Genomic DNA, 26600 nt, shown 5'->3' with positions numbered 1-26600 from the left:
TTGCTCTCTATCTCTCTTCTTCCGATAAAAGCAAAGCTGTTACAAGAAATATATATATACATATCATCTAGACTTCTACATAGATTCAATATAAGTCTTTAAGTTCAAGTCTGGATGGCAAAACTTATCTGATAAAGAATGCATATTTTTATGCTCATAACTTTTGCCTATAAAAACAGCTTGGTAAGCTTTTTAAGTGCAAGTAGACAAATTTTTGAATAAGAAAGGTAATTTTATTAGCAGGTTTTTGGTCATATATTTATCACTAGTTTACAAATTTTAATGTAAAAATATCTTCACTTTGAAAAAAAATGACAAAGTGAAAATATAAGAAAATGTAACTAGTTTAAAGTAAATGTGACCTGAAGAATATTTTTTGCATGACAAAAAAAAAAAAACTTTCATTTTTTGAATTGAATAATATGAGAATGCACAGAAAAGACTTTTCTACCTGGGAACAGTTCTTTTGAAGTAAATACATATAGAACTTGTATGGATTTTTTTTTTTTTTTTTTTTTTTTTTTTTTTTTTTTAATGTGTGTCATCTGAATTTCTTAATGTTAATAATGAAAAATTGGTGAATCTAAAGTCAGTTTTTTTTAATTTACATCATTTATTGATGACTTTCTGTAGTTTTATAATTGATTAAGCTTTTTCCTGCATTGATAACGCTTGGGAACTCTATCTTAAATGGGGCTGAAGTGTTCAATCAACCTCTAAAATGTTCCCCACATGATTAAGAAGGCAAAAGTTTTCATTTTTTCAAACAGAAAATCGTGATTCTTTAACAAATTGATTAACAATAAAACATTATGTCCCAGTCATAACAAAAAAAAAATTTCTTCATGCTTAAAACTTAAAACTTATATTTTATCTTGTATTTTTTAGCTACAGTGCAAATTTGTAATTGTTCACCTTTGTTTTACGCATTTATTTATTGAATTTTTGACTTAATTTGGCACTTTTCAAAGAACTAACTTACACAGGGGTTGGCAAGTAAGATTAGTTGGATTAGTCCTGTTGAGAAAATTTTACTTTATTGCTTTTATTTTTATTTATTTACAGTAAATGCTTGGTTATCCGTGAGCGGTTTATCAGCAGGGCGGATAATCCGCAAGTCAATTAACAACCAGGAACATGCATTTTTGCAGCAAAGCAAATACCAATGGGTTTTTTTTTTTTCAAAAAATTTTAAAATTAAACTTGGTTTTTGTTTTATTTATTTTTTGTGCTGTCTTCATCTTACATACACTTGTTTTGATGTTAAGTTCTGTTGTGCAGAAGCACAAAAAAATTTCTACTGTACTACTTTCACTGTTTGCAGAAAGTATTATGCATCAATACAGCTAAAATTTTGAGAAAGGACAAGTTTTATCTTATTTGTTCCTCATTTTAGCCTTTTTGCAGTTTATCCGCGATTTTTATTATCTGCAGCAATTGTTTCATCCAATTCCGCTAACAATTGAGAGTTTACTGTATTTTGATTCTATAACTGTTTATGATTCAAATTTTAAGGTGCGTAAACTTTTATAGCAGATTAAAATTTCACATTTTAAAGCCTTACCAAGACTTTTACATTTCTGTTTAGTGATCTACTTGTGTATAAAGGTTTCTTTGCTTTTTCTTTGTGATTTTAAATTTGCTAAAGTGATGGTAATTTAGCTTAATTTGATAAAAACTTCTTTTTGAAAATGAAATTTATTACATCACATTTCGATTAAGGAATTATGATTTTTTTTCATTAAGTTACATTGACTGATTGAAGGCAATTCAAGTACTTAAGTTTTCAAATCATGAAATCAACAGATGTTATGGTAGGGTACTCTTTGCTACTATATATATTTTTTTGTTTTGTTTTTATTTAGTTATTTATTTATATTTTAAAATCATGTTGTGTGATAAAAACTCACCTTGCATCATTACAATTTTTTTCTAAATTAGCACAGGCCATTTATTCTGTAAATTTTTATTGGCCATGTTTTCTAAATATGTTACAGAAAAATGTGGAGAGATTAGCTTCAGAAAAAAGAACTGTTGACGGACTTTTGATTCCTACTTTGGAAGCTGCCTTAAAGAACATACAAAGCTTAGAAAAGGAAGATATTGAGCTGCAGCAAAAAATGTTTCTTGATTTTGAAATTCAGCGGCAAAAAGCTATGGACAAGCAACTTAAAGAAATTGACAAACAAAATAGACTGAAAGCAATCGAAGAAAAAAAAGAATATTTGTTTTGGAAAGAAAAATTATTATTTTTCTTTGAAAATGAAGAAAAAATATTGGATGAACTTAAGTCTGTAGAAGAAATGGTTGCATCTATGAAATCGAAAAAAGTTGTTGAAGATGAATATATGCCTCCTGAAATAGTGAAAAAGAAGCCTCTGAAACCTACCATTTACCAAAAATTAGCAAGAGTTAAAGCGTTGTAAACTATTTTCCTCAATAAATTAGTATTGTAATATTTTGTTTAGTACCTTTCAGTTGGAGAAGAAGACAGGTAATTTTGCAAAGGAAAAGTAATAAATATTATTTATTATTGCAAAAAAAGAAAAGAAACAAATTAAAGACAATTTCTACATTTATTATCTGAATTTATACAAGTGTTAGATATTAAAAGATTATTACATTCTAATGGCATGAGACAGTGGCAGCTCCTCTATACATGTAAATAAACACACAAAACCCATATAAAAATAAATTTATTTAAAGCAAAAGAAATAATTAAATACACTACCAGATATATTTTTTAATTTCCAAAAAGTTCCCCCCCCCTCCCCCCTTCTATTTTTTTCATAAATAGCAGACCTGGGGCAACATTTTTGAAATATGAGTCTCCAAAATGCAGAATTGAGCTATCTTTTGCCCTAAAAGGTTACTGGTCATGACTGCCATAACCTTCTTCTGTATCCGTGCCTGTCTAACACATACAGTAGGCGCCGCTTAATGTGATCACGGTTAATATTATCATTCGCTTAATGTTATATATCAGTATAACTAAGTCTCGGAACACTTGTATATTAACACATGTTTTAAAAATTCAGATATTGTAATTAGTCTCTTCTTTTATTGTTATCACGTGTTCATAAACTTTCAATTTTTTTCCCATTTTTGGTCCTCAATCAACAGAAATACAAAGGAAAGCATTGACAAGACTAACTTTCTGTGTAGCCTTTTGTAGTTTTCAGTAGCAATGCTATCATTTTCTAGAAGATCTTTTTCTGCAAGAAGTTCGTTCTCAGTCACCACCGACTCCTCCTAAGATGCCTTTTGTTTGCATATGAAAAAATTCATTAACGTCATTAGAAGACCTTTTTTGATCGGGAGTCATATTTTATTTCACCTACTACTATGCGTTTAAAAATTGCACATTTTAACTTTATCTTTTATAATTCGGATATTCCCATTCTACTAATTTAGTAATTTAATTTAAAACTACATTTTATAGAATCATTTTGATTGTAATTTGTAGTTGCAAAAGTAATTGTTTCTTAATTTGAAAAAATCATTATTTTATGTCACCGGGATTCTTTTCGGTTATTGTTATCAAAATATATATGTCCCAAAGTTATCACATTAAGCGGCGCCTACTGTAGTTAAAATAGTGATGGTTACTAACATTCATCGGCGGATGTACTAGGGGTGGGGGGCGGTGTGGGCGACCGCCTCTCCGTGACCATTTTCTGAAACCAATAATACAGAATTAAAGAAATTACTAGCGATTGCTACTATTTTAATCAACTACAGAATGCAAGAGTAGTTCTAGATTGTTCTGAAAAATTCTAGACCAAAAAAAAAAAAGCTTCATGTATAAGGATTGCTCCACCATCCTTGCTGTCTGTATTAACACATTAGTTGTGGACCTATTTGAACTGCTCATACAACACCCAACCGTTTAGCAGATGTAGTAGATATTTTTTTTCTTTTTAATAGCGTCGCAAGCTAATTTTTGTAGGAATGTTGCTGATGTGCGGTTAAGTTTCCCATTTCATATGCAATCGTAGCTTGAACTTGACAGCCAATTCCATCAACATAACGATGCATTGTCACCTATATGTTCATAATGTAACAAACAATATGGTTAGACTGAATGGAATTGCACGCTGTGATGACCTTCTACGAGCGTGTGTTTGGGCTGCTAGTTGAAAAATGATTTTATTGACACTGCCAAATAACCGGTACTATGCAAAAGAGTTCGGTTTTCCTCGCCCTTGTTCTAACAAATGGATTAGTTTAATCCCTCGCACATCTGAAGTCATCTTATCAGCAGGGCCTGATTTAAATGTAAGCCTGAGGAGCACGGCTTTAATGCCCCCTAGCTTGGAGGCCCCCCGAAAATTACAAAACAGATTTTTTCATAATGACTATTTTCATTTGGTTTGCACAATATATTTTTTTTTTTCTGGTGTAAGCTTAAAAATTAAATTATTGTTGCTGGCTATGTTTTAACAAGGTTTATGAGTTCAGCGGAAAACTAACTCTGTCCGATGGAGTGAGAAAACTATCTGGAGTTGACATCCAGGGCTGGTCTGGGTCTCACAAGGTCAACTTTGGCCTCCAAAGTAGGGCAAAAAAAAAAAGATGCCAAAGAAAAGTGAAAAAGAAAACCAGTGGTACTCAGGTTTACGAGTTTGAAGGAATGAAAGAAAAGGCGAGGGAAGTCGCACAGGTTTGTGAGCGCAAAAAAAAAAAAAAAAAAAAAAGAAAATTGCATCAAAATGTTAAAAAAATAAATAAATAATAAATAACGGTTTTTTAATTTAAAAAAAGGTGTTCAGGCTTGAGGGCGCATCGGCAGGACCGCTGAGAGGGGACACAGCAGGGGCAAAATCCCCGGGGCCTGGCCCGGGCGCATCCACGAAAAGAAAAAAAAATTTTTTTAAAGAACTGCTAACTGAACTTCTTTTTAGTGTTAGAAAAGCAGAACATCTCTTATTCAGCATGTTAGCCCATTTCAACATATGCATGTTCATAGCATCAAATGTTTGTGGACCAGTTCCTTAGGGAGCTATCTTGCAAAGACGTTTTTTCTATTGGGAATTAAAACGAACAGTAGCGAGACCACCATGACAGACAGTTCCTTTCGTTGCGCGCTTTCCTACTTTTACCCGGGCCCGGAACACAGTTGTGTGACAGGGGGTCACAAACTTAGGGTCGCGAACCTCAAGCAATTCTTATGGGGTAGTGACATAATCCCTACATTTTAAAATATATTACTGCATAGTTTAAAAATGAAAATACATAGGGAGAAATAACATTTTAGAATAGTATCACTACTTCAGCGCAATGGCAAATCTAGGAGAAAAGCTATAGGATTGCAGTTCCCCGCCCTCCCCCCCCCCCTATACCAAAATACCTGATCCCACAACATCAACTAAGAAAATCTTTCATTTTGGTTTAGGGACTTCCATCCCTACAAATTTCCACGAAAAAGTCCCGAATTCACCTCTCTCTAACATCATCTAAAATCGTCTAAAATCTCGTTTTTGGAACTTCAATTTCGAAAAATTTCTGTGAGAGATTCTCAAAACCCCAGCCCTTATCCTGAAAGATGTCTTGCAGCTGCATATTTAGGACTTAATTTTGGGACAACTCCGGAGAGAGTCCCAAACCCCATCCCATCTCCTAATTTCATCAAAAATAGCCAACTGGGTTATTAGGATTTTAAAAACAAAAAACAATTTCAGAGAAGTGCCTACTGTCCTCTTCACATAATTGAAGATCATATAAAACTTAAATTTTATCACTTAAATTTCAAAAGAAATTCCGAGTGAAGGTTCTCTAACATGTCTCCTTGTCATCAAAGATAATTTACTACTCTGTTTTTGGGACTGAAATTTCCAAAAAATTCCTTTGGATTAAATACCCCCAATCATAAAAACTTGTCTAAGATTTCGGTTTTGTATTTTCAATTTCGAAAAACTTAACTGGCGGAGAGGTTTCGAATCCAAACCTTTTCCCTAATGCTTACAAAGAGGGCTTATAATTGCATTTTTAGGACCTATAATTCAAAAATTTTCCGGGGAAAGATCGCTTGAACCTCTTCTGTTTCCAAAACTTTAACAAAGATGATTTGTAACTTTTCCATTTTTTGGATATTTTATTTACATTTTTGAAAAACTAGAGAGCATTTCTGATCCTCCTCTCCCCCCCCCCCCCCTCCTTCCCTTTCGTTAAAAATCGTCAAAAACTTCATTTTTAGGACTTATATTTCGAGAAATTTCAAAGACCCTTAGCTTTAACCCTTTATAAAAGTCCTCGAACTTCTCCTAACGTTACCAGAGTGTTCGTGTAAACTGCAATTTTAGAACTATAGTTAAACATTTTCCGGGTGGAGGCGGACCTTCGCGAATGTTACACACTTATGACTGTAGGTTCATGTGGTTATTTCTCTTTCACCGCTCAACGCAATTCTCTAAATTTGATTGCGCGATACTAGTAATGACAGTCCCCCCCCCCCCAAACAAATATTAGACCATCCCTCTCTCTCTCTCTTGTTACATATACGTTTATTGGGGAAAAAATTGAATGACTTCAAGAATTTTGAAAGTGTCGAGGTCGAGATGTTTGTTTAGAGTGGTTAGCTTTTTTTTTATTATTATTATTTTTATTTGACCAGCTTTTTTTTAATTTTTTACGAAGAAAAACTACCAAATACGATTCCGTTTCTCCACTGCATACTGACTCATGGTATGACGCCTTAAGATTGCTATGAATCAGATGTCGTGGTATAGAAGGCACACTTAAGATTACTAAAATGTAAATAAGAGGTGAGGGCAGTCAACAGGATTTTTTTTTTTTTTTCGGTTGGAGGGGGGCCCGCAAGTCACTATTTTGCCCCGGGGCACGGGGTGAACTCTCGGCGGCCTTGCGCATCGGCCTGTCGGCCAGTCTGCCCCTTTGACATCTAGCGTAGAATGAGACTACTCAGATGTCACTCCATGTTAGTAGGGAGCTCACTATTACTGCTTAAATAAGGCATCATTTATTTTGTTTCTGTTGATTTATAATATTTCAAGATGCTTGAATCTTTTATAATTGGTTATTTATGAAAGTTTCAAATTACAAAGACAACTACAATGACATTATCAAAACATATACAGTCAATTCGTGATAACTCATAACCTAAATATTACTATAACTCGAAGTTTTTATGAAGTTTTGATCCTTTTGTCTTTAACTCCATAATAATTATGCTTAATATCTCGAAGTTAACTTCCTTTAACTCGAAGTTTTTTTAAAGACTACTTGAAATTTATTTGAAAGAACGAATATATATATATATATATAATTCAAGTGACTATGAGAAAAAATTCATTCACCTTCACTTGCAATTCCTGCACAATAGCAGTTATTGTTCTATAGCAGTCATAGTTTTATCTCTTGCAACACGTGAAAGTTTCTCCTTCCATTTGCACTAGATATCTTCGAATTTCTAATTTTGACACTCCCTCCTATCTTTCCCTTTGCTTCTAGGTGCTTCATATTGTTTATTAAATATAGTTGAATTCTGTTACAACGAATACCAATACAATGAAATGTTTATTTTAGCGAAATAAGTTTTCAGTCCTGATTTAGTTTCCATCATATTGCTTAAATTCCTTTACAACGAAATTCCCGTTACAACGAACAAAATTTGGGATCTCTTCAATTCGTTCGTTGTAACGTAATTTCGCTGTACTTCATTTTGAAAGTGACAATTTATCATTTGAGATATCTTACTTTATTGCAATCTAAAGTCTACCAATAGAAATACAAATCTAAAAACTTAAAAGGTCTCTCTCTCTCTTTTTAAGCAGAAATTAAATTTATAACTTAAAAAATCAGATGCGGCAACCACTGTACTTTTTCTCTTGCGCCTGTTAATGTTAAATGATCGGCAGGACCTGATTACCGCACAGGCCGCCTGGGCCTGGGTCCCTTCTTCCTAAGGGGCCCTAAATTACTTAAAGAATTATGCATAGTATTACAACTATACAAAAAATACACACATTTTTAAAATAATAGCCTTTAAGGCCCTCAAAATTATTGTGGTCCTTGGGCCTCACTTTTAGTTAGTCGAGCTTTGATGATCGGTGTCTTTTACCAACTCAGAAGTATGGGAGCATGTGTGAAGCATGCGTGTTTTGCTTCTTAGATGGATAACTTATAGACTTTCCTGCACCTATACAAGCATAATAAAAAAATGAGAATAATACTTTCAAATTTAAAGGAACTCTATGCATTTTTTTTTTTTGGCGTTTTCGATCTGAAGTATAAAGACTAAACTTTTTATATACTAAATTGTGGTATCCAATCTGTGGGGCGCACTTCCCTAGGGGGGAGGGGAGGCATAGATTAATTTTGAGAAGCGTATAACTGTTACCAACAATCGGTTCTAATACACACACACACACAAATCAAATCGTGTCAGGGGCGGATTCAGGGGAGGGTCAAAGAGTCAGCTGACCCCCCTGTGACAAGAATTTTGTTAAGATTATATTACCAATCTTCAAATTTTTAAATTCGAAAAAATAGTACTTAATCATTAAAATTGTAGGGAAAAGGTATTTGAATGAGTTTTTATCTCATTGTGGGGGGGGGGGGACTGACGCCCCTGCATAAGAGAAGCTTTTTTGCGTAGGATATATAACGCTGGTCATTAAAACTTGACCCCCCTTCCAAATATTTCTGGATCCGCCCCTGAATCGTGTCAGGAAATAATAAGCGGTATGTGCAGACTCACCATTAAAAAAATTCCTGGGGGTCACGTACAAAGGGTTTGTGTTCAATAAGAGAAAATCAATACGGCCTGAATACGTCATTACCAACGCATTCGAGTTCGAGCGTCCACACTAAAAATTTTAACTTCAGAAATTGGATCATTACGAAGGTTGAACGACAGCGAGTGAGGGAGGGGGAGATAACATTAAATACCTGTGTAATGTATTAAAAATTATATATTATAGTATACCGTAATTAATTTTCTTAGTTCAAATTCTGCATGTCTTTTTTCCGTAAAAGCCAAAAAGACTCTGAGCAAGAATTGGAGTTTTTATTTTGTACTTTTTTTAATTCCACCTTTCTTTCCTTCATCACAAAATAAAAACCACGAACGAATCAAATTGATGAATTTTAAAAGGGGAAAAACAGCATTTTAAAGCAATAAAAGATTAGTTTTTAACTTAAACTAAATACAATTTTAAACCTTTAGTGATGCTAAGAAATCGAAATACGTACAATTCAATGCCGGGGGGGAGGGAGAAGTATTCAAACTCAATGAAAGGATAAGTTCTCTACTGTTTAGTTTGATATTGTAGACTTAAAATATATATTTCAACAAAATTTGCGAAATGACGTTTTGTTTTTACTTCTTTTCTTTACAGAAGCTGTCTTAACATTATGTACCTGACCTGAGCCATAAAACCATTTTCGTTGTTTTCATTCTAATACACCAATCGAAGATTGTGACGAACACCTCATTCCGTCTTAGTTCCTGGAGTTTAAAACAAAAATTAAAAAATTTGACCGTTTAAAATCCATGCTGTTAAAAATATTTTATGTCTGTTGATTATTTCCTTGTTTGTAAGATTCGCGCAACTCCAATAAACTACAGGGGGCGCTGCAACCACTGTCGAATGGCGGATGACATAGGTAAAAGAAATAAATGCCGTATTTTATAACTGCTTTTGAAGCTTAGTGAATGGCAGTAATTTTTCATCGTGTTTGTGAAAAGTTTTCTTTTCTATTCCTCTGAAATTACATTATACCACAAACTGTCTGAAGCCAGTAAACCCCAATGTAAACACGTGGAACGAAATGTTTTACCTTTTTCGGTTGTATTGTTAATCACCGCTAGGTAGTGTATTCGATCTCAGGAGTTGCGAACCTTAATATTACTGTTATTATTTTAAAATTGTTTTACAGCACCGCATTCATCAAAAAGTTTCAGTGTCTTTCAATTATATTCTGTTGAGCTGATTAGTGTAACATTAAAGAAAAACAAGATCGAATTAATTAAAATAACAATTTATTAACGATTACAAGTAAAATAATAAATTATTTCATTCCGTTGTTCTAGGTGGTTCAGTTGTTTCCGGAACAGCTTGGCAGGTAGGAGGCTTGGTGTATTTCATCTGCAAATAATCAGAATCAAGGTTTAAAAAAACATCTGTTGCATAATTTCTTTCAAAAAAGAAAAAACATCCTTGAAGTACATTTATACAACAATACAACTAACATAAAAGCTGTTTGGTTTTCAAGTTCTCTAAACTTAGTATGATCTTTTTTTTTTTAGCCTATACAGTCAAACTCGCTTATAACGAACGTAAAGGGGGCGCGATATTTGCTCGTTTTTTGCGAGTGCTCGTAAAAAGCGAGTTTGCCAAAAAAATCATAAAAATTCATCAATTTTTTTTTTTTTTTTTTTTATCACTCTACAGTTCCAAACAAGTTGGTTGTGCACATATAATTTTTAAATGCTTCTTTACTTCACAAATTAAAAAAAAAAAAATACTGTCATATCGCTTGTTCTCAGGATTTATGATTTTTACTACTAACTTTGATTGACTTTGGAATGTATTGGAGAAAATTTACCAAAAAAGATAAGCTGAGCTAAAAGTTAAGAGAAATTTTACGAATCACACGCACACACACACAAAACATTGCTCGCTGCAAGTGGGGTTTACTCGTTAAAAGCGAGTTATGCTCCCACACACGAAACATTGTACCAACCAAGAACTGATTTCCTCGCTAAACCCGGGTTCTCGTTAAATTACTTTCGGGGAACCTTCCTTTGTTCCCACACTCTTCTTCCAGATTTCCTTACAATATTTTACGCCCGGATTTTCCGAAATGTCAGTGCACCCAAACCTGTTTTTGTGCGATTTTATTTTTGTGCGGTCTATGAAACTTTCACATAAATTTCGACTCAATTGACAAACCTATCTTTAAAACGAGTGCTTGATAGTGTAATTTTGAGCGATTTTTTATGCGATTTTTTTTAAAATATAAATACAGTATCTACCTACCGCGCAAAAACAGGTTTGGGTGTATTTGTCATTTTTATGGCAGAACTCCTGTAAAAGCACTTATTTTCGTGTACTTATTTTCGCGTGACTTTAATTTTCGTGTGTCCGTCGAAATCGCGAAAATTTATGTCTCGCAAAATGTTTTACTTAATTTTTTTATGGACTTTCAGTTCTGATCAAATAAAATTCCCGAAATTTTCAGCTCGCGAAATCACCGGTACCTTTACTTTCGCAAAAGTAAGTGGTTTTACAGTATACTTGAATGTTATCTATTCAGGTTTGTCATTTTTACATTTTCCAGGAGGAAAAGGATAAATACATATTATAGGGGAGAAAAAGGTCAAATGCGTTCGCATGTGCATTTTGTTTCTAAGCCATGAGGGAGGGGGTTGCAATTCCTCCTCTAGATCCCCCAAATTATGGGCATCCATTCTCAATTAAATGAAACTGAGGCAAAAGGGTAGAGGGAGCAAAAAAAAAAAAAAAAAAAATTAAAAATTAACGAAACCTTCATGACAAATTTTAACAGGAGTTGGAATGGAATACTCAAAAACTCCCCATCATTCTTTTTTTTTCGGCATTGTTGTATTTCACTAAATACTTATATGGAGCTCCTATTTCAAAACTCACGTTAATCGATTGAGTTCAACAAATGGGCTTGGAATAGAGACAACCAACTCTTTTACTAAGTCATCATTTTTTAAATTTTTGCCCTGAATAATTTGCATGCATACAGAAATGTTAAGAAAAATGTAGTCCACTTTGTCCCTCACGTGGCAGTGGAATCACCCAGTTAGAATAAGGGATTGCCCACCATTGATGCCACGCTTTGAAGGGGAGGGGGGTCGAAATGGGATCATTTTCGAAATTTTAAAAGTATTTTTTTTTTTTTTTTTTTTTTGAAAGAGCATGATAAAAAACAAAGGATCTGACCATGTTTTAAGTAACTTGACAAAGTGTAATATTTTTGAAAAATTTTTTTAATCGGTGCGCAGATTCAATTTCCTTTTTTACGATTCTGCTCATGACACCACAAATGATGCGTTGCCATTCACTGATGCCTTTAGCGCAGAGCACAATATTTAATTTGCATCTTTACTCACATACTGGCGACTATACGGTTGATGGCAAGCATTCAAGTGCAACATTTAACTCGCTTCTGAATTATCATAACGTGGAAACGCGGTAGACAGCAAGCGTAAGCGTACAGCACGCCAGATGAATACGCGCCAAAGTGCGTCACTTGTAACGTCATAAAGACCATGCCTTGTTTGAAAAATCGGACATTTGAAAAAAATAACTAAAAAATAACTGTTGGAAAAATGGGGGTCCATGTTATTTATTGATTTTTTGCTCATTCCTATCAACTTCAGTGGCTAAAAGTAGTACTTTTGACTGATGGAATCAACCCCATTGTGATAAGGGTAGTGAGAAGTAACAAGAAATGTGACATCACACATTTGTTTACAACAATATGATAATGTAATAGTATATCGTAATAAAGGAAGAGATGGGGTTGAGGTTAAATGTCGCACTTTGTGATAGAGATGCATCGTTCTTGAACGTATAGCCCAAAAAAAGTACGACTTCTTAAAATGAACGGCACAGTACGATCTCCTAAAAAATGGACAGCCGTTCTTTTGACAATGAACTGGAAATACATTTGTTTCTGTTGGTTCGTTTGTTCATCTTTCCAATACTAAATAGATAAACATAATTTTGTCCCTCTTCTTTATTTCATAATAAAACATTCGGCATCACTTGCTCTTTAGCTTTTAATCGCCATCTTGTTTACGCCGGTAAGTTGATGAATTAAGTTTCATTATTTTTATAATCTACTATCCAGCTTTTTAAAATAAATATAATTTAATTAACTTATGAATTAGAATAATGTGTGCTTGAGAATTTTTTGATGAACTTTTAAAAAATTTAAATGACTTTTTTGAATGAACGAAGTCGTTCAAATGAACGAATTCAATGAACGATCCTCTGATCATTAAAAAGAACGATATATTGCACATGTAAACAGTGCCAAAGGAGGGATTTGGGCAAGCAAATATGTCATCTTACCCCTGGAAATGTTCTTTTGCCTGAGGATGAGCATTTGAATCCAGCAGCGCAAGGACAAGACGCTTGTTGGTACATCCTGCTTTGTTTGCCAGTCGGAATACAACGTTCACCTGAAAAAATTGAATGAAAGCATATAATAATAATGCACCATACTTTTGGTACCGATTATTTCAAGTGTTCTAATCGACACCCGTTGACTGAACTCAACGAAGATTGAGTTCAATCAACTTTTCTTCCTGTTTGTGAAACGTTTCTGAACGAAAGTATCAAATTAGTACGGTGCAAATAGACCGAAAAAAGGCCTAACCTCAACATCCAAAGTAAAAGTTTCCCGTCAACTCCAAATTGTTGTATACTGTCCACATATTGTTTGGTAAAAAGTTACACCGTTTTCAGCGTCGGGTTTGGGGGGGGGGGGGGGGAGTTGGTAAATTAGTAGTTTTTATCAGTTTTTCCAAAATATTTATAAAACTATGGTGTTTAGCTCGAAAAGTGCAATATACAAAATAATCTGCATTAAATTTCGAACAAATGGTCTTAAACATTATTTTGTTAAGTGAACGGTTGCAGAGTTACGACAGGTGAAAAATAGAAATTTTTCGTATTTTTTTAGATTTTTCGAAAAAAATAATTCATTATCACTCAGGAAACTAATTTTTTGTATGAGGAGTGTTTTGTAAAAGCAAATTGTGATTTATGGGGCTGGTGGTATGTTTGTGTCCTTGAAAGAACGACAACCTCATCACCTACTCAGGGGGCTCTACTTTTAAGGGAAAAGAAGCATTCATGGACCGTGGTTATATAAATTTGCGGCACGGAGAAACCCAAACTTTCTCTAGACAATGCCGCTATAAGAATGAATGTATTTTAAGCATAGATGATTTAAAATTATAAAAATTCATAACAATTATGATTTATGTCATTTTTAATAATAACATTTTTATAAGTGCAGCTTTTGAAGTTTTTTCTTTAGAAAATAAACATATTTGCCTGTATATTGCAACCATATTTTATCAATCTTTTTGACGTTCGTAAACTGAGTTCAATACTAATATTTAATAAAAATGTAGAATGTTGAATGCGACATATTGTGATGTAAAGTATTCACCAGTATTCAGTCCTCTTCAAGCATACCACCGTCCTCTTCTAGATCTTCGCCTATGATATTAGTGCCCCTGTTATTACTTGTTAGACCTGAGCAATTACTGCACATACTTGAGCAGTTTAGACCACTACTTCTGCACTGGCAGTTATGAACGCATTCGGCTTTTTAAACGCGCACTATGAGGGAAAGTAATTCCTAGGGAGTTGCAGAAGACATTGTTGTAATTGGTCTCAGGTACTCAACAATCTTCTTCCACCCCCACTGGAGATAAATCCTTTTTCTCATCCAGCCGCTGCTGAACCTGGTGGTAGGTTCTATATGAATGCTGCTTGGAAGCTGCTGAAGTGTGGGGGGAGGGGGGGGGGCGTAGAGCAGTCAACTTAAACAATGAATGTATGGACTGCTTTGCAATAGCCTGCAAGTAACACTGGTAGCGAAAGCTATCTAGATCTTCAGTATTCTTTGCTCCGAACATCGCAAGAAAGAAATACTTTCCTGCGTCAGCCACTGCACTGGGGTCAACTTTGGAATCGTTAAAGACTTAGAAGCTTCGTACGAAGAGCGTTGTTGGCTTACACTTTCCTATACGGTGAAATGTTTCCCTTTTTGTAGAAAGATGGTACAGTGTCACATCTTGTGAAAGGGTATGTTGCAAAGAGTACACTTCATATCGCCAATGCTTCGCTGAATGTCCGAAACAGTGCACACCGTTCCTACTGATTGCTTTTCTTTGATACCAACATTTTCAATTTGTTTTCTGATGGTGTGTGAGCATTCAACAAGACTAGTAAGTCCATGTCATCACCGATCACACAAGCTTCAATTCCATTCTTAGCTTTATCAATCGCTGTTAAAACTATTAATAAGTCATCGTCACCCGATGCTTGATGAACTGTGCAACCACCTGGTTTGCAAGTACATTGTCAAGAGAGAAATAAGGTCCATTTTGTTCTTAGTGTTAGCTAGAAATTCACTTTGTTGATTACATCGATTGAGTCTTCAACTTTGACTTCAATGTTAGTGGTAGAACGTGATCTACGTAATTGTTCTTCATCTTTTGTGGTTCCTTGCTCGTATTCATCAAAAACAAGTTGCTGGCTTATATGGAGCAATTACGTAATTTATGTATTGCTCGCAAATCTGTCTGAAGGTAGCTGGGAAACGTCAGAAAACACGATGAAGAAGGTGATTTTCATCAGTGATGTAGGACACTTTTTCTAAATAAGGGGTGACCAATGATTCATTTGAATTTGGAACCAAAACAGACATCATTGGAGATTTGCTCCCCTTCCTCAGGGCCGATCCTAGCAGGTGTGCAGAGTGTGCGCCGCACAAGGGCGGCCAAAGCAAGGGGCGGCCGCAGGCCGAATCATAAAGTTCTTATAGTCAAGCAAAATTCCTCAAGAATTTCTCACAAGATAACTTATAATAAGTAGAATAAATATGCTGATTTTTAAAATTTCAATTGTCAAAGTATGTGTCGATTTCCTGACAGCATAGCATGATTTAAGAAAAATATAATGTTAGGGAAAATTGTGTTGGTTCATTGTCCATTAATATCTGCTCTTAACACACATGCTTCATTTGGTTGCAAAGTTTGCGACAGAACCGGTAATCAGGCATGGATACAGGGGAGGGGAAAGGCCCCCTTCTGAAGCATGAAATCGTGCCGTCTAAAAGGAGCACCGAGGGCGGCCACTAATGTTTACCCCCCCCCCCCCCCCAAGCTTTTATAGACCTAAACAATGAAGACATATTTTATTTATTTTAAAAAAAAGCTATACTGATTAGATACTCTCGCAAGCATTTCAAACAACAAACTATGTAACAAACTCTGTGTTTAACAGTCGTGGATGCGTGGAGAGAAAGTGGAAAATTACGACTCCCTTGAGAGTAACATATATGAATGACGAACTAAAATGATGTACTTTTCCCCCTTTACGACAATTTTTCTGATTAAAATCTTGAATGAACTGCCCGGTTTCATCAGGTAGGAGGACATGGCCCTTGCCCCGGGAAGCAAATGCAGCTCCAAAACGAAGATCCAAAAGGATGCCATGACCTCCTTGACGAAATTAAAGAAGGCTTAAAATTGCGTTTCTAGGACTTTACTTTCGGAAAATTTCGCTGGTTGAACCATCGATCTTAAGGACCCAATTAAGTCTCTGATTCACCTCTTCCACCTTAACTTAATCAAACATAGCCTAAAAATGTTGACTCCAAAATCCGAAACGTGTTTTCAGACGACAGCCCTTCCTATCATCAAACATCATATAAAATTGCTTTGGCATTTTTCGAATTTTTTGCAGTGAAGGACCCCGAAATCCATTCGCAAACATTACTACCAAAGACAGTCTCAATCAGCGTCTTTAGAGAAGCCCCTAATTCCACCCCCTCTCACTTAACGTATTGAAAAACAAACTAAAATTGCGTTTTTCAAACATCAGTTTAAAGAACTTTTGGGGAAAGACCCCGGATCCCCATTTTCTCCAACGCAGTCACTATACCTGAAAATTTCGTTTTTAGACGGTTCCGTGGAGCCACAGCTTCCTGCCTAAACTAGTCTGAAATTGACTTCAGTTTCAAAAACACAGTTCGTGAGGGCACACTGAACCCCGCCCGCTCTTAGTCCCATCGTTATCAAACAATGCTTAAAGTACGATTTTGGGACTTATAGTTCTAAAGAATTCCGGAGGAGAACTGCCAGGCTTATGTAACTTTTCACGGCGCTAGGGCATATCCATCAATTGTCGAGGTGAGGTGAACAAAAGTCTATAGTTATATTTTTCAGATATTAATGTTGAAAAATATCCGAAAGATCCATAGAAACTTTCCAGTTTTGTTAACGTCACCAAAAGTAATATAAAATTGCGATTTTAGAAATATCCGCTTAAGAGCTCCAAAATCCTTCCTTCCCAAAAATTGCCTATATTGGATTTCAGTTCCGAAAAATATTTTGGTTCGGAATATTTTCACGTTTCCCCTATTGTTTTCAAATCTAGCCAAAAACGGGTTTTTGAAAAAATAGTGCCGAGAAATTGCCGGAGGATAGCCGCCAGATCCCCTACCGTCACCAAAGACGGCCTAAATTTGCGTTTTAAACTCATATTTCGAAATCTTTCGATGCGAGACGATTGAATCTCCCTCTTGAAACGTCAACAAAGGAGACCCAAAATTGCGGGTTTAAAATTTCAGTTTCGGAGATTTTTCGGGAAGAACGCCGATCCTTCCTAAGCTACGGTCTAAAAAAATAGCTTCAATTTGATTTCGATTTTGAAAGAATTTTAGGAAAGAACTGCAACATTACTTTCACCTAAAGTCTCGAAGAAGTTCCTAAAATTGCGATATTTGATGTCAATTTCGAAAATTTCTCCATGCACCTTGAATATACTTGACTCGTTTGTCCTTGCAACCAAACACAACTAAAGATTAACTAGAAATATTTTTCATACGTCAATTTCGATAATTATCTTGGAGCAATCCTCCTCCCCTGAACCCCTGATACCTCCCCCCACGCTTCCCCTTCCTCCGTCCTTTCTCTGATGTCACCGAAGAAAGACTATAAAATGCGTTTTTACGACTAGTAAATTTTGGTATCTATTACTTAAAAGATATAAATTGTACCTAAGGAGTTTCTTACTAAAAAAAATTTGTTCCTTTTTATAAGATCATTCTTCTGTCCCCCCCCCCCTTTTTTGAATTCGAACTTGGCATGGAAATTTAAAGAAAGATTTATATAGACGTTAAAGCGTAGTCAAAATATGCAAATTACTCTTGAGGGGCGGCACATTCGCTCTTTGCACACGGGCGGCCGATACCCTAGGATCGGCCCTGCCCTTCCTTATCAAGCCAGATCGTCGAACAAGGGTTGAGGATATGCACATAATTCAAATTAAAATAGTCAAGCCCGCTTATTAGAATATCGGTTAAAAGAATATCCCGCTTAATATAATACATTTTCAATGTACCAAACCAATGTAATGTGTTATTTTTATCCCGGTTTTTGGAATATCCCGCTTATTAGATATTTTTTCATGGCAAAATGGCTATTCACTTAAGCGGGTTCGACAGTATTTCTTAAAGTCTCTCATATTTTCTTACAGTGCACACCATCCGATGTGAGAGAGGATTAGGCAGGGGTGCACGTGGACTCATGTGAAATTTTCTGAAGGCAGTGTGAAATTTTCTGAAACTATGAGGAAGCTCGACCCTTCACCCTCCCCAGTAAAAACTCTTGAAATATGCATACAAAAATCATTTAAATCATTGATAAAAATTATTGAAAGTTTTTTTTTTAATGATTTTTTAAAATAATTTTTCTGTTTGAGAATGTGTTGTCAACCCAAAATTTTCGGAAATTTCGGATCACAAACAAACCTGGTATTAGAGTTCACACATACAGTGGTGTTGTTAATTGTCCTAGACTTGGTAATAGAGGCTAGAGACTGAACAGCTAACTTTCTTTTCAAGTGTATCTCTGAATGTTTTGTTCTCAATCTTTTTTGAAGCTAGTAGTCCAACATCAAGTGCTTTATCACAGTTCATGCGAATTGCAGAAAATTGGTTCTCGTTCTCAGTATTTCTACGTTTCTAACCCCATGTGGTGCCTCTTAGTTTCTTTTAGACTAGAATACGATTGTACAATATTACTTTTTAATAAAATTGTTTAGTTATTTCTGTTTACGTAGTACTTAGAATTGCATTTTCCAAAAAATCTTTAAAATGCGAAAATTTTCTACATTTACACCCGCCATAACTCTAGAATCGTTCACTTAACAAAATAATGTTTAGGACCATTTTGTTCGTAATTTAGTGTAGATTATGTTGTACATTGCACTTTTCGCGCTAAACGCCATAGTTTTTTTAAATATTTCCAAAAAACTGGTAAAAACTACTAATTTACCAACTTCTTCCCCCCTCCCCCCAAAACCCGACGCTGAAAACGGTGTAACTTTTTACCAAACAATATGGGGACAGTATACAACAATTTGGAGTTGACGGGAAACTTTTACTTTGGATGTTGAGGTTCATGTCTAATTGCACTGTACTAAATCTTGTAATTCCGGTTATTCCATAGACCTTTAAGAGATGCACTATTTTCCTGGTTCAGTTACAATTATTTCGATCAGCTAATCCCAGCTTGAGCAGTATTCTTGCTTAAACTTTGAGTACAAATGGCGGATGAACACATCGAATCACGTAGAGTAAGAAATTTTGGCTAAGATCTTACAAGGTGAAGGGGAATCTAGTTTAAAATTGTTATTGTTGTTATCATTTTTCTTTTTTAAAGTGAAATTTTTTTAGGCGAGTTGAGCATTTTTGAGGTGGGGAAAAACCATTCATTTTGCGACACCGTCACCGACATTTGGATTACAGCGCATGCGCGGCTTCTCTCTGCTCTTTAATCCTGCGTTGTTTTCGTTGGTATTACGAGCCTCGGTATCGGTAGAACAATAGAGACCTATTCCCATTCCTACATCCACAGGTAGAACAGTCGGCAGCTCGTTAGTCTCATGATCCTATTCCTGAGTGAACAATCTGGCGATCGTGTGTTCAATCCTCACCCGGTGCATGTGGAAAGTAAACATGTTTAAGCTTACATGATATTTTTGAAGTTAAAACTTGTTAAGGCGTGTTGGGTATTTTTTGAGATGAGAGAAAGAAAAATACTTCTGACATCGGTGAGATACGTGTTTGCCGTTCCCACTCTGAAAATGGACAGCTAATTGTAATATTTGTAATGGTTGCGGTTAATATTTCACCGGATAAGTCTTTAAGCGCAATACGAGAATTTTTGTGTGAAAACGTTTTTTTTTTTTTTTTATTCTAAAGACGCTTCTGCATTACGTCAAAATTAAAAAATTGGGAACAGATTTCATTATTAGCTAGGGGGAATTCAACATCATGTTTACAGATGATAAAAATCTACCATTAATTGAGTTTTTAATTAAAGAATTAGATTTTTAACGATGTCCAATTATCGCCACCTTAGCACAACGAGATATAAAATTACAATTGATGCAGTCTTTACAGTATATTTATTTAGATTCGAAATCAAAATTGTTTGTTTCCTATTTTATTTTCCAAAAACCTATAGTATCAGTTTTGAAATATAATAATAATAATGTTAATGATCAGGGTATGAAAAAAATCAAAACTGTTTTGAAAAAAAGAAAAAAAAGAGGGGATCTTTTTGATTTAAATCGGATTTTTTTCATTTTTAAAAATGCTTTAGAAACTTTCATGATTAATTCATTTATACTTTTAAATATAATTAATCTTAAAATCGATGTTTTAAAATTTAAAACAATTAGATTTCAGATAAAACGTCACCAAAACGTTTTCATATCATCATGCAAAACCAGTCGAATTTAAAATAGATTGCACAGTTGTACATAAAAATGCATAAAACCAGGGCTAACAGATCGGCATTTGGCTTTTGCCAAATGTCTTTTCATCCATAAGCTCACTTTTCTTTCTTTTTTTTTCGAAATGAACCCCGAATTATCTGGAATGCCTCAAGATACGAATTTTCCGTCATGCTAGTCATTCTCACGGCATGTCTGCTAAAGAAGGGTTGTACAGTCATGCGCGGATTTATGGGGCGTCAGAGGGGGGCAATGCCCCCCCCAGTTTTGGGAGGACTTTATGTAGTAACAACACATCTTCCAAAAATTAAAAAAAAATCATTATTTTTTCGTTTTTGAATAGTTTAGAAGAGCATGTGTGGATTTATGGGGAGGGGGGGGGGCAAAGGGGACAATGCCCCCCAGTTTTGGAAGGAGTTTATATAGTAACAACTTATCTTCCAAAATCTTATAACAAAAAAATATCATGATTTTTTCTTTTTTGAATAGGAAATTAAAGTTTATTTTTTCTTTTAAACTTAAAATAGCCGTTTCTTACAAAGTTTGAACAATACTGTACAACTGTACTACTCAATTTTGAATCAGAGACTGGAAAGTGCAAATTATTGATAGGTTCTAAAATCCCTGAAAATAATTGGTGCAGTATAACCTACAAGGGCTTTTGAACCAAAAACCCAATCTAACCAGCCAAACCTTGAAAATAATTAGACAAGTCTTTGAAACTCCTAAGCAAAGTGTGCTTCAATTTTATTTCTTATCAAGTGTATAAATTAAGAATTGTTCAAATGGGTAGTATGTTATTCTCTTGATACCTATTCTCTAAATCAGTGCACCATTTCTTTCAAAGTATTAACTTGCATCAGAAAGCACTTTTAAAGCGTAAAACTTAAAAAAAAGAAACTTTTTGCCTATTATTTCCAATTAACCCTTATAAGACCTCAAAATGCAGAATTTTATATCCATCTTAGATAATTTCCTCCGGGGGAGTAACCCCCGGCCCCCCCTAAAACTGGAGATACACTATATCCCACTTAAAAGGGAGCACTGCGTCACTCTCTTAATACCAGCCCCCTCTCTTTTAAGGTCAATTTAAAAAGGACAGCATGATTACACACAGTAATGAAAACAATACATAAAACAGTAAAGAATGGCCTTACGCATCACAGAAAGCAAACAAAAACATGGGAAGGGGGAGGGCGATTAAAAATGTTGCTCCAAAAAAAAAAAAAATCCTGCCCCCCCCCCCCCCCCCAGGAACTCAGTCCTAAATCCGCCTATGCGTACAGTAAAATGATAACGTGGAAAACTCAATATGTGCATCGTTTATTTTTTATGCATGGAAAAATGAATAACACAAACTAAGAATTTATTTTTCATTTTTTCTTATATTTGCATCAATCTTCACTTTGTAAAAGAACTGAAATAAATCATACCAAAATGTATATAACTGATGCTCATATTGCTGATAAACGTAAAAACAGGACTAGCTAATATTTTGAATTTACTAGTTATAAAACTTTAATTTTTGAAACTAGAATTAGTTTTAAATCAAAATTAAACACACACCACTCACACCCACCCACACCATTGGCGGATACAAGGGGAGGATCATTGGAAGCATAGCCCCCCCCCCCCCTAAACCGTCGCAACAGTGTCCGTCCACACGGGATTGTGTTCAAACACCTCGTGCATAAAATGTAAATCTTTTCAATTCTTTTTGAAAGTAAATAGTTGAACTACTACTACTTCGTTTCATTGTTTATGAAATTAATTTGCAACGTTTATCCCCAATTTGGTGCCTTATTCCTGACCGATTTAGTGATTTTTTTTCAAGCTGTTTCAGAAAATTGGTCATTCCCCCTTCAGCATGACCCCCCCCCCCCCCCCGTAAAATGGTTTTTTGTATCCGTCCCTGACCCAAACAGCCACACGCGCGCTTCGAACACACCAAATGATTTTGTAGTTTTAAGTTTTCCCTTCTGTCGGCAGTCCCATAACTGCCTATTTTTTTAAAACTATTTGGTTAATATTATCCTTCAAAAACGTGCTGTTTTTGTTTTATTGCTATTTGCGCGCCTAGACACATAGGTCATTATGTAGAATATCGTTATTCCTTAATAGGGGATCGGGGATCCAGGTTGCCCAAATTAATGAAAGTCCGGATTGAACCAAATTAGATATAAATTGAGCCAACGTACAAAAGTAAACAACAGTACCCAGTAAAAAATGCATTTTAAAGAGAATGCAAGAAAAAACTGCATAAAAGAAAACTTAAAAAATACATCATAAAAATACAAAATACGGACGACAAAAATGCATTGTGCGCTAACTCGCCTTTTATTTACATCAAAATAGCTGTCCGGAATAAGTGAAGTTCGATTTAATAGGGTCCGGTTCAATGAAGGTTTATTGCATTTTGAAAACAAGAAATAAATACCTTCTAACGGTCTTTGAAGGCATATTCCAAATTGTGCTCCTTGTCTAATGCAACACTCGGTTTCATCACAATCCTCGTCAGCTTTGCAACCACCTGGCCATCCAGTAAAAGCATCTATGCATAGCTGTTGAAGAAGAATTTCTTAGTCATAAATTTATATTTTATTTTGAAGCTTTTTGATGTCTACTTAAAGTGCCTAATAAACGGAAGACCAAACAGCCCCCTCCCCCTCCCACTTGAAGAAAGTCCCCAAAACACTCCAATAACTTATGCCTAAAATAATATGAAAAAAAAAGGTATTTAATAATCAAGGAACAATCATTTCTTGAAAAATACAGATTTCGCGTAAGCAAAATTCGCATAAGACGGAGTTCACACAAAAACTAGTAAGGCTAGGATATAGAAAATGTGTAGGTGAATCAACTTTTCATTTATGAAACACTGAATACTGATTTAAGAGATCTCTTGTTCGTTTAAATCAGTGGTGACCCACCTTTCTTTCTTTTTACCTGAGGGCCGCATCTAATGTAAAAATAATTCTCACGGGCTAGAGCAATTTTTCGAAATTTCAAAATATTTCAAAATTTTTAAATAACGTGGTAAATTATGGAAAAAGGAAGAAAATTACAAACCAAGAATTTTTGTTTGGATTATGAATAGTTGTTATGGTTATACCACGTGTTAATTGCATGCTTGTTTTGTTATTTACAACTGTTTTTCAGAAACTAATTTCTAAATATATTTGCCACCAAATTTGTGATATTGTGACTGATTGATATTCTTGAATTGTAACGTTAAACAAAGCAATGTGCCACAGGAGCGTGCTTCAGCGTGTGGCCCACGCCACGGGTAATAGTTTGGGCAACATTAATATTTATTTTTCTATACAAATAATTTATTAAATCATTTCTAATCTAATTTTGCCACTAATATCCGATGTTTTGTAGACCAAATATTTACCAACTTGAAAATCGCCCATGAAGGTATGACGGGTGAAAATTGCTTCTACTTTTGAACGAAGCAATTGTCTGTTTGATATCTTGATAGTTGAAATTTTAAACCTAACTCCAGTAGTGGATTAACCCTTTACTCCAGTAGACAGCATTACTTGGACCACTTTTTCGTTTCTTCATTCTCCTTAAAAAACAATTTGAATTCAATACTTCAAAATTCAAATTATTGCTAGGGGCTGGATGCTGTTTCTGTGTAAAGAAATTTGTGTAAATTCGAGAGGGTCGGGTATAAATAAAGTCGATTCCGGGAGACTTGAACGCCACCGCTCAGGAGGAGGAACATGGAATACAAAAATAAAATCAAAAGAACATCAACTATAGTTCAATTGAAAACAATAAGTCATCGTGATTGCTCAAAAATCGAAGAAACATCATACGGTCAAATAAAAACAATAAGCAATCGTGATTGCTCAAAAATCAAGGAAACATCAACTATGGTTTAATTGGAAAACAATAAGCCATCGTGATTGCTCAAAAATCGAAGAAACATCAACTACGGTCAAATAAAAACAATAAGCAATCGTGATTGCTCAAAAATCAAGGAAACATCAACTACGGTCAAATGAAAACAATAAGCAATCGTGATTGCTCAAAAAAGAGGAATATGGGAGAAGGATGTTACTAATGGAGGTATGATTTTGCTTTACAAAACTGAACAATTTTTAACTCTTTAAGTATCAGAAAAAATTAATCCGTAAAAAATATGAAAATTGTAATAGTTTTGAGTTTTCAAAAATTCCAAAAGTACAAATGCTCCCTTCGTCTCAAATTATTCACTATATTTAGGTCGAAAATTTCTCCAAAATTAGTTGTTACTTATGAATACTACAGCTGAGGAAGTGAGGAGCAAAGGAATGTAAAAGTGGACATTTTCTAGTTTTGAGTGAAACGCGTTTAAAGATTGGCTCCTAGGTAGACATTTATTGAAAAGCTTTTCTAAATCATGCTGTATAGCAGCACCTACCAGGGCTACTAGTACCACCTATTGCCTCAAGGCAGAGGAGGGGTTCACCACCATTTGTAATGGTTATCTCCAAATTTTTAATTTTGCCACTTACATTCCTTTGCTTTTAACTGCATCAGCTGATGATTTCATGATTTCATTTAAACATTTTTTCAGAGATTTAAAGGTGCTATCGATCAACAACATTTAATTGCCTAGCATTTCCTCCTCAAACCAATTCTGGCGTGGACAGAAAAAAGACATTAGCTGCAAATTTTTCACTTTTCATTTTATTATTGTTACTTCTTAGTCTATTTTTATTTATTTATTTATTTATTGCATTTTTGCTATCTTTTGCACGTTAGCTTTGTCGTACAAGCTTGCTTAGTTGGTTTCCGCTGGGGGGGGGGGGGGAGCACAAAAAAAAAGTCAAATTCTAGTATTTCCCTATTGTTCGTATTGAACCCAAAACGCGCTTCTTCAAAATAAATAAATAAATAAAAACTCATTTCTGCAAATATTGCCGTTTAGCAACCCACGGCAGCCTGCTCAACTAGTTTCGAAAAAACAGGCTTTGCACACTTTTAAGCCACCCTCCATTCCGACTCTACTACCAGTAATCGCATAAAACTATCTTCTAGCTAAAGAATCGTGAAATCAACAGAAAGCAAACTGATGTTTCTGGTGTACTGATGGTTGAGTTCTTGCAAAATGGGACGTGACTTAAGAGCGTGAATCCTGAGTTTTTGAGATTGATTTGGAGTTTGGAACTCTCTGAGTTCATAGGAGAGAAAGAGGGGTAAGTAAATGATTTTAAGTGATAGTAATTTTATTATTTTTTTAGGAATTGTACAATACATGGTTTTTACCAATGGTTCAGTGTAGAACCAAGTTTCACAAGACCTAAAAGACTTCAGAGTGAAAATTTACGGAACGTAGTTTTAAGAGGTAATCACATACAAAATAACTGTTTGGTAGTTAAAATACGTTGAATTATTCCATTCATTTCTTGTTTTCAAAAATATATCCCCAAATCAAGGCTGATTTCCATAATACTTTTAATGCCGTGTACTCAATTTTTAGTATGGAATCGGAAGATTTATTTCAAATCATACCATTAAAACATAACATTTAAGACACGTTTACATAACTGCGCAGTTTTCAGAACTCCAAAGATTTCAATCAAAAAATCATGCTTAGCTATTTAGTCAATACAATTAGTTAGAAAATATCTTGTACTTACGGCTAGTGACAAAATGAAAAGAAAACTGATGAACACTTTCATTGTTAGAGATCTGTAAAAATGTGATCGGGAACTAATCTAAGTATTTCCAAAATGCCTATTAAGGAATGAATTCCTTTTTATAGTTTCCAATATCTTCTTTTTACTTCGTCAGAAGCTGAGCCGCTGTTTATATTACTCTCAGGGAAGAGATAAAATAACCTATGCATTCATGTAAAAAGCCGATTTCTAAACAAGCATTTATTGATATTATCGTACCGCTTCTTTTGAAATGTTGCCGCATTGTTTGGTGGTTTTATTTATCATATTAAACCAGCTACTTTTAGTATGATCGATGATTTTCTGGAACTACTCCTAGTTCTTTAAGGTGATTTCATGTTTTGGAAAATGCTGATATGAAGTTCAGATAAAATATTTG

At 34.8% G+C, this 26600-nt stretch overlaps 2 protein-coding genes across 2 annotated transcripts in view; one reads left to right on the top strand and one right to left on the bottom strand.

Annotated features, from left to right (window-relative positions):
- Window positions 1–2638, top strand: part of LOC129224400 (28S ribosomal protein S27, mitochondrial-like) — a 30904-nt gene extending 28266 nt beyond the window's left edge. Inside the window, exon 9 of the mRNA XM_054858849.1 lies at window positions 1998–2638. Coding sequence (XP_054714824.1) covers window positions 1998–2426 — 429 coding nt within the window. The 3' untranslated portion in view covers window positions 2427–2638. The remainder of the gene's footprint in view (window positions 1–1997) is intronic.
- Window positions 2639–9986: 7348 nt separating this feature from the next.
- Window positions 9987–26312, bottom strand: LOC129225146 (uncharacterized). Its single transcript, XM_054859706.1, has 4 exons — window positions 26183–26312; window positions 22984–23107; window positions 13074–13183; window positions 9987–10109 (listed from the first exon to the last, which is right to left on the bottom strand). Exons 1-4 carry the CDS (start codon window positions 26222–26224, stop codon window positions 10038–10040), a joined length of 348 nt encoding a protein of 115 aa, XP_054715681.1. The 5' UTR covers window positions 26225–26312; the 3' UTR covers window positions 9987–10037.
- Between the last annotated feature and the right edge of the window lie 288 nt (window positions 26313–26600).

This window comes from Uloborus diversus, chromosome 6 (assembly GCF_026930045.1).
Source record: "Uloborus diversus isolate 005 chromosome 6, Udiv.v.3.1, whole genome shotgun sequence".
Classification (NCBI taxonomy): Eukaryota; Metazoa; Arthropoda; class Arachnida; order Araneae; family Uloboridae; genus Uloborus; species Uloborus diversus.
Note: the sequence above shows the minus strand (reverse complement) of the source record. Positions and strands in the feature narration are given on the sequence as shown.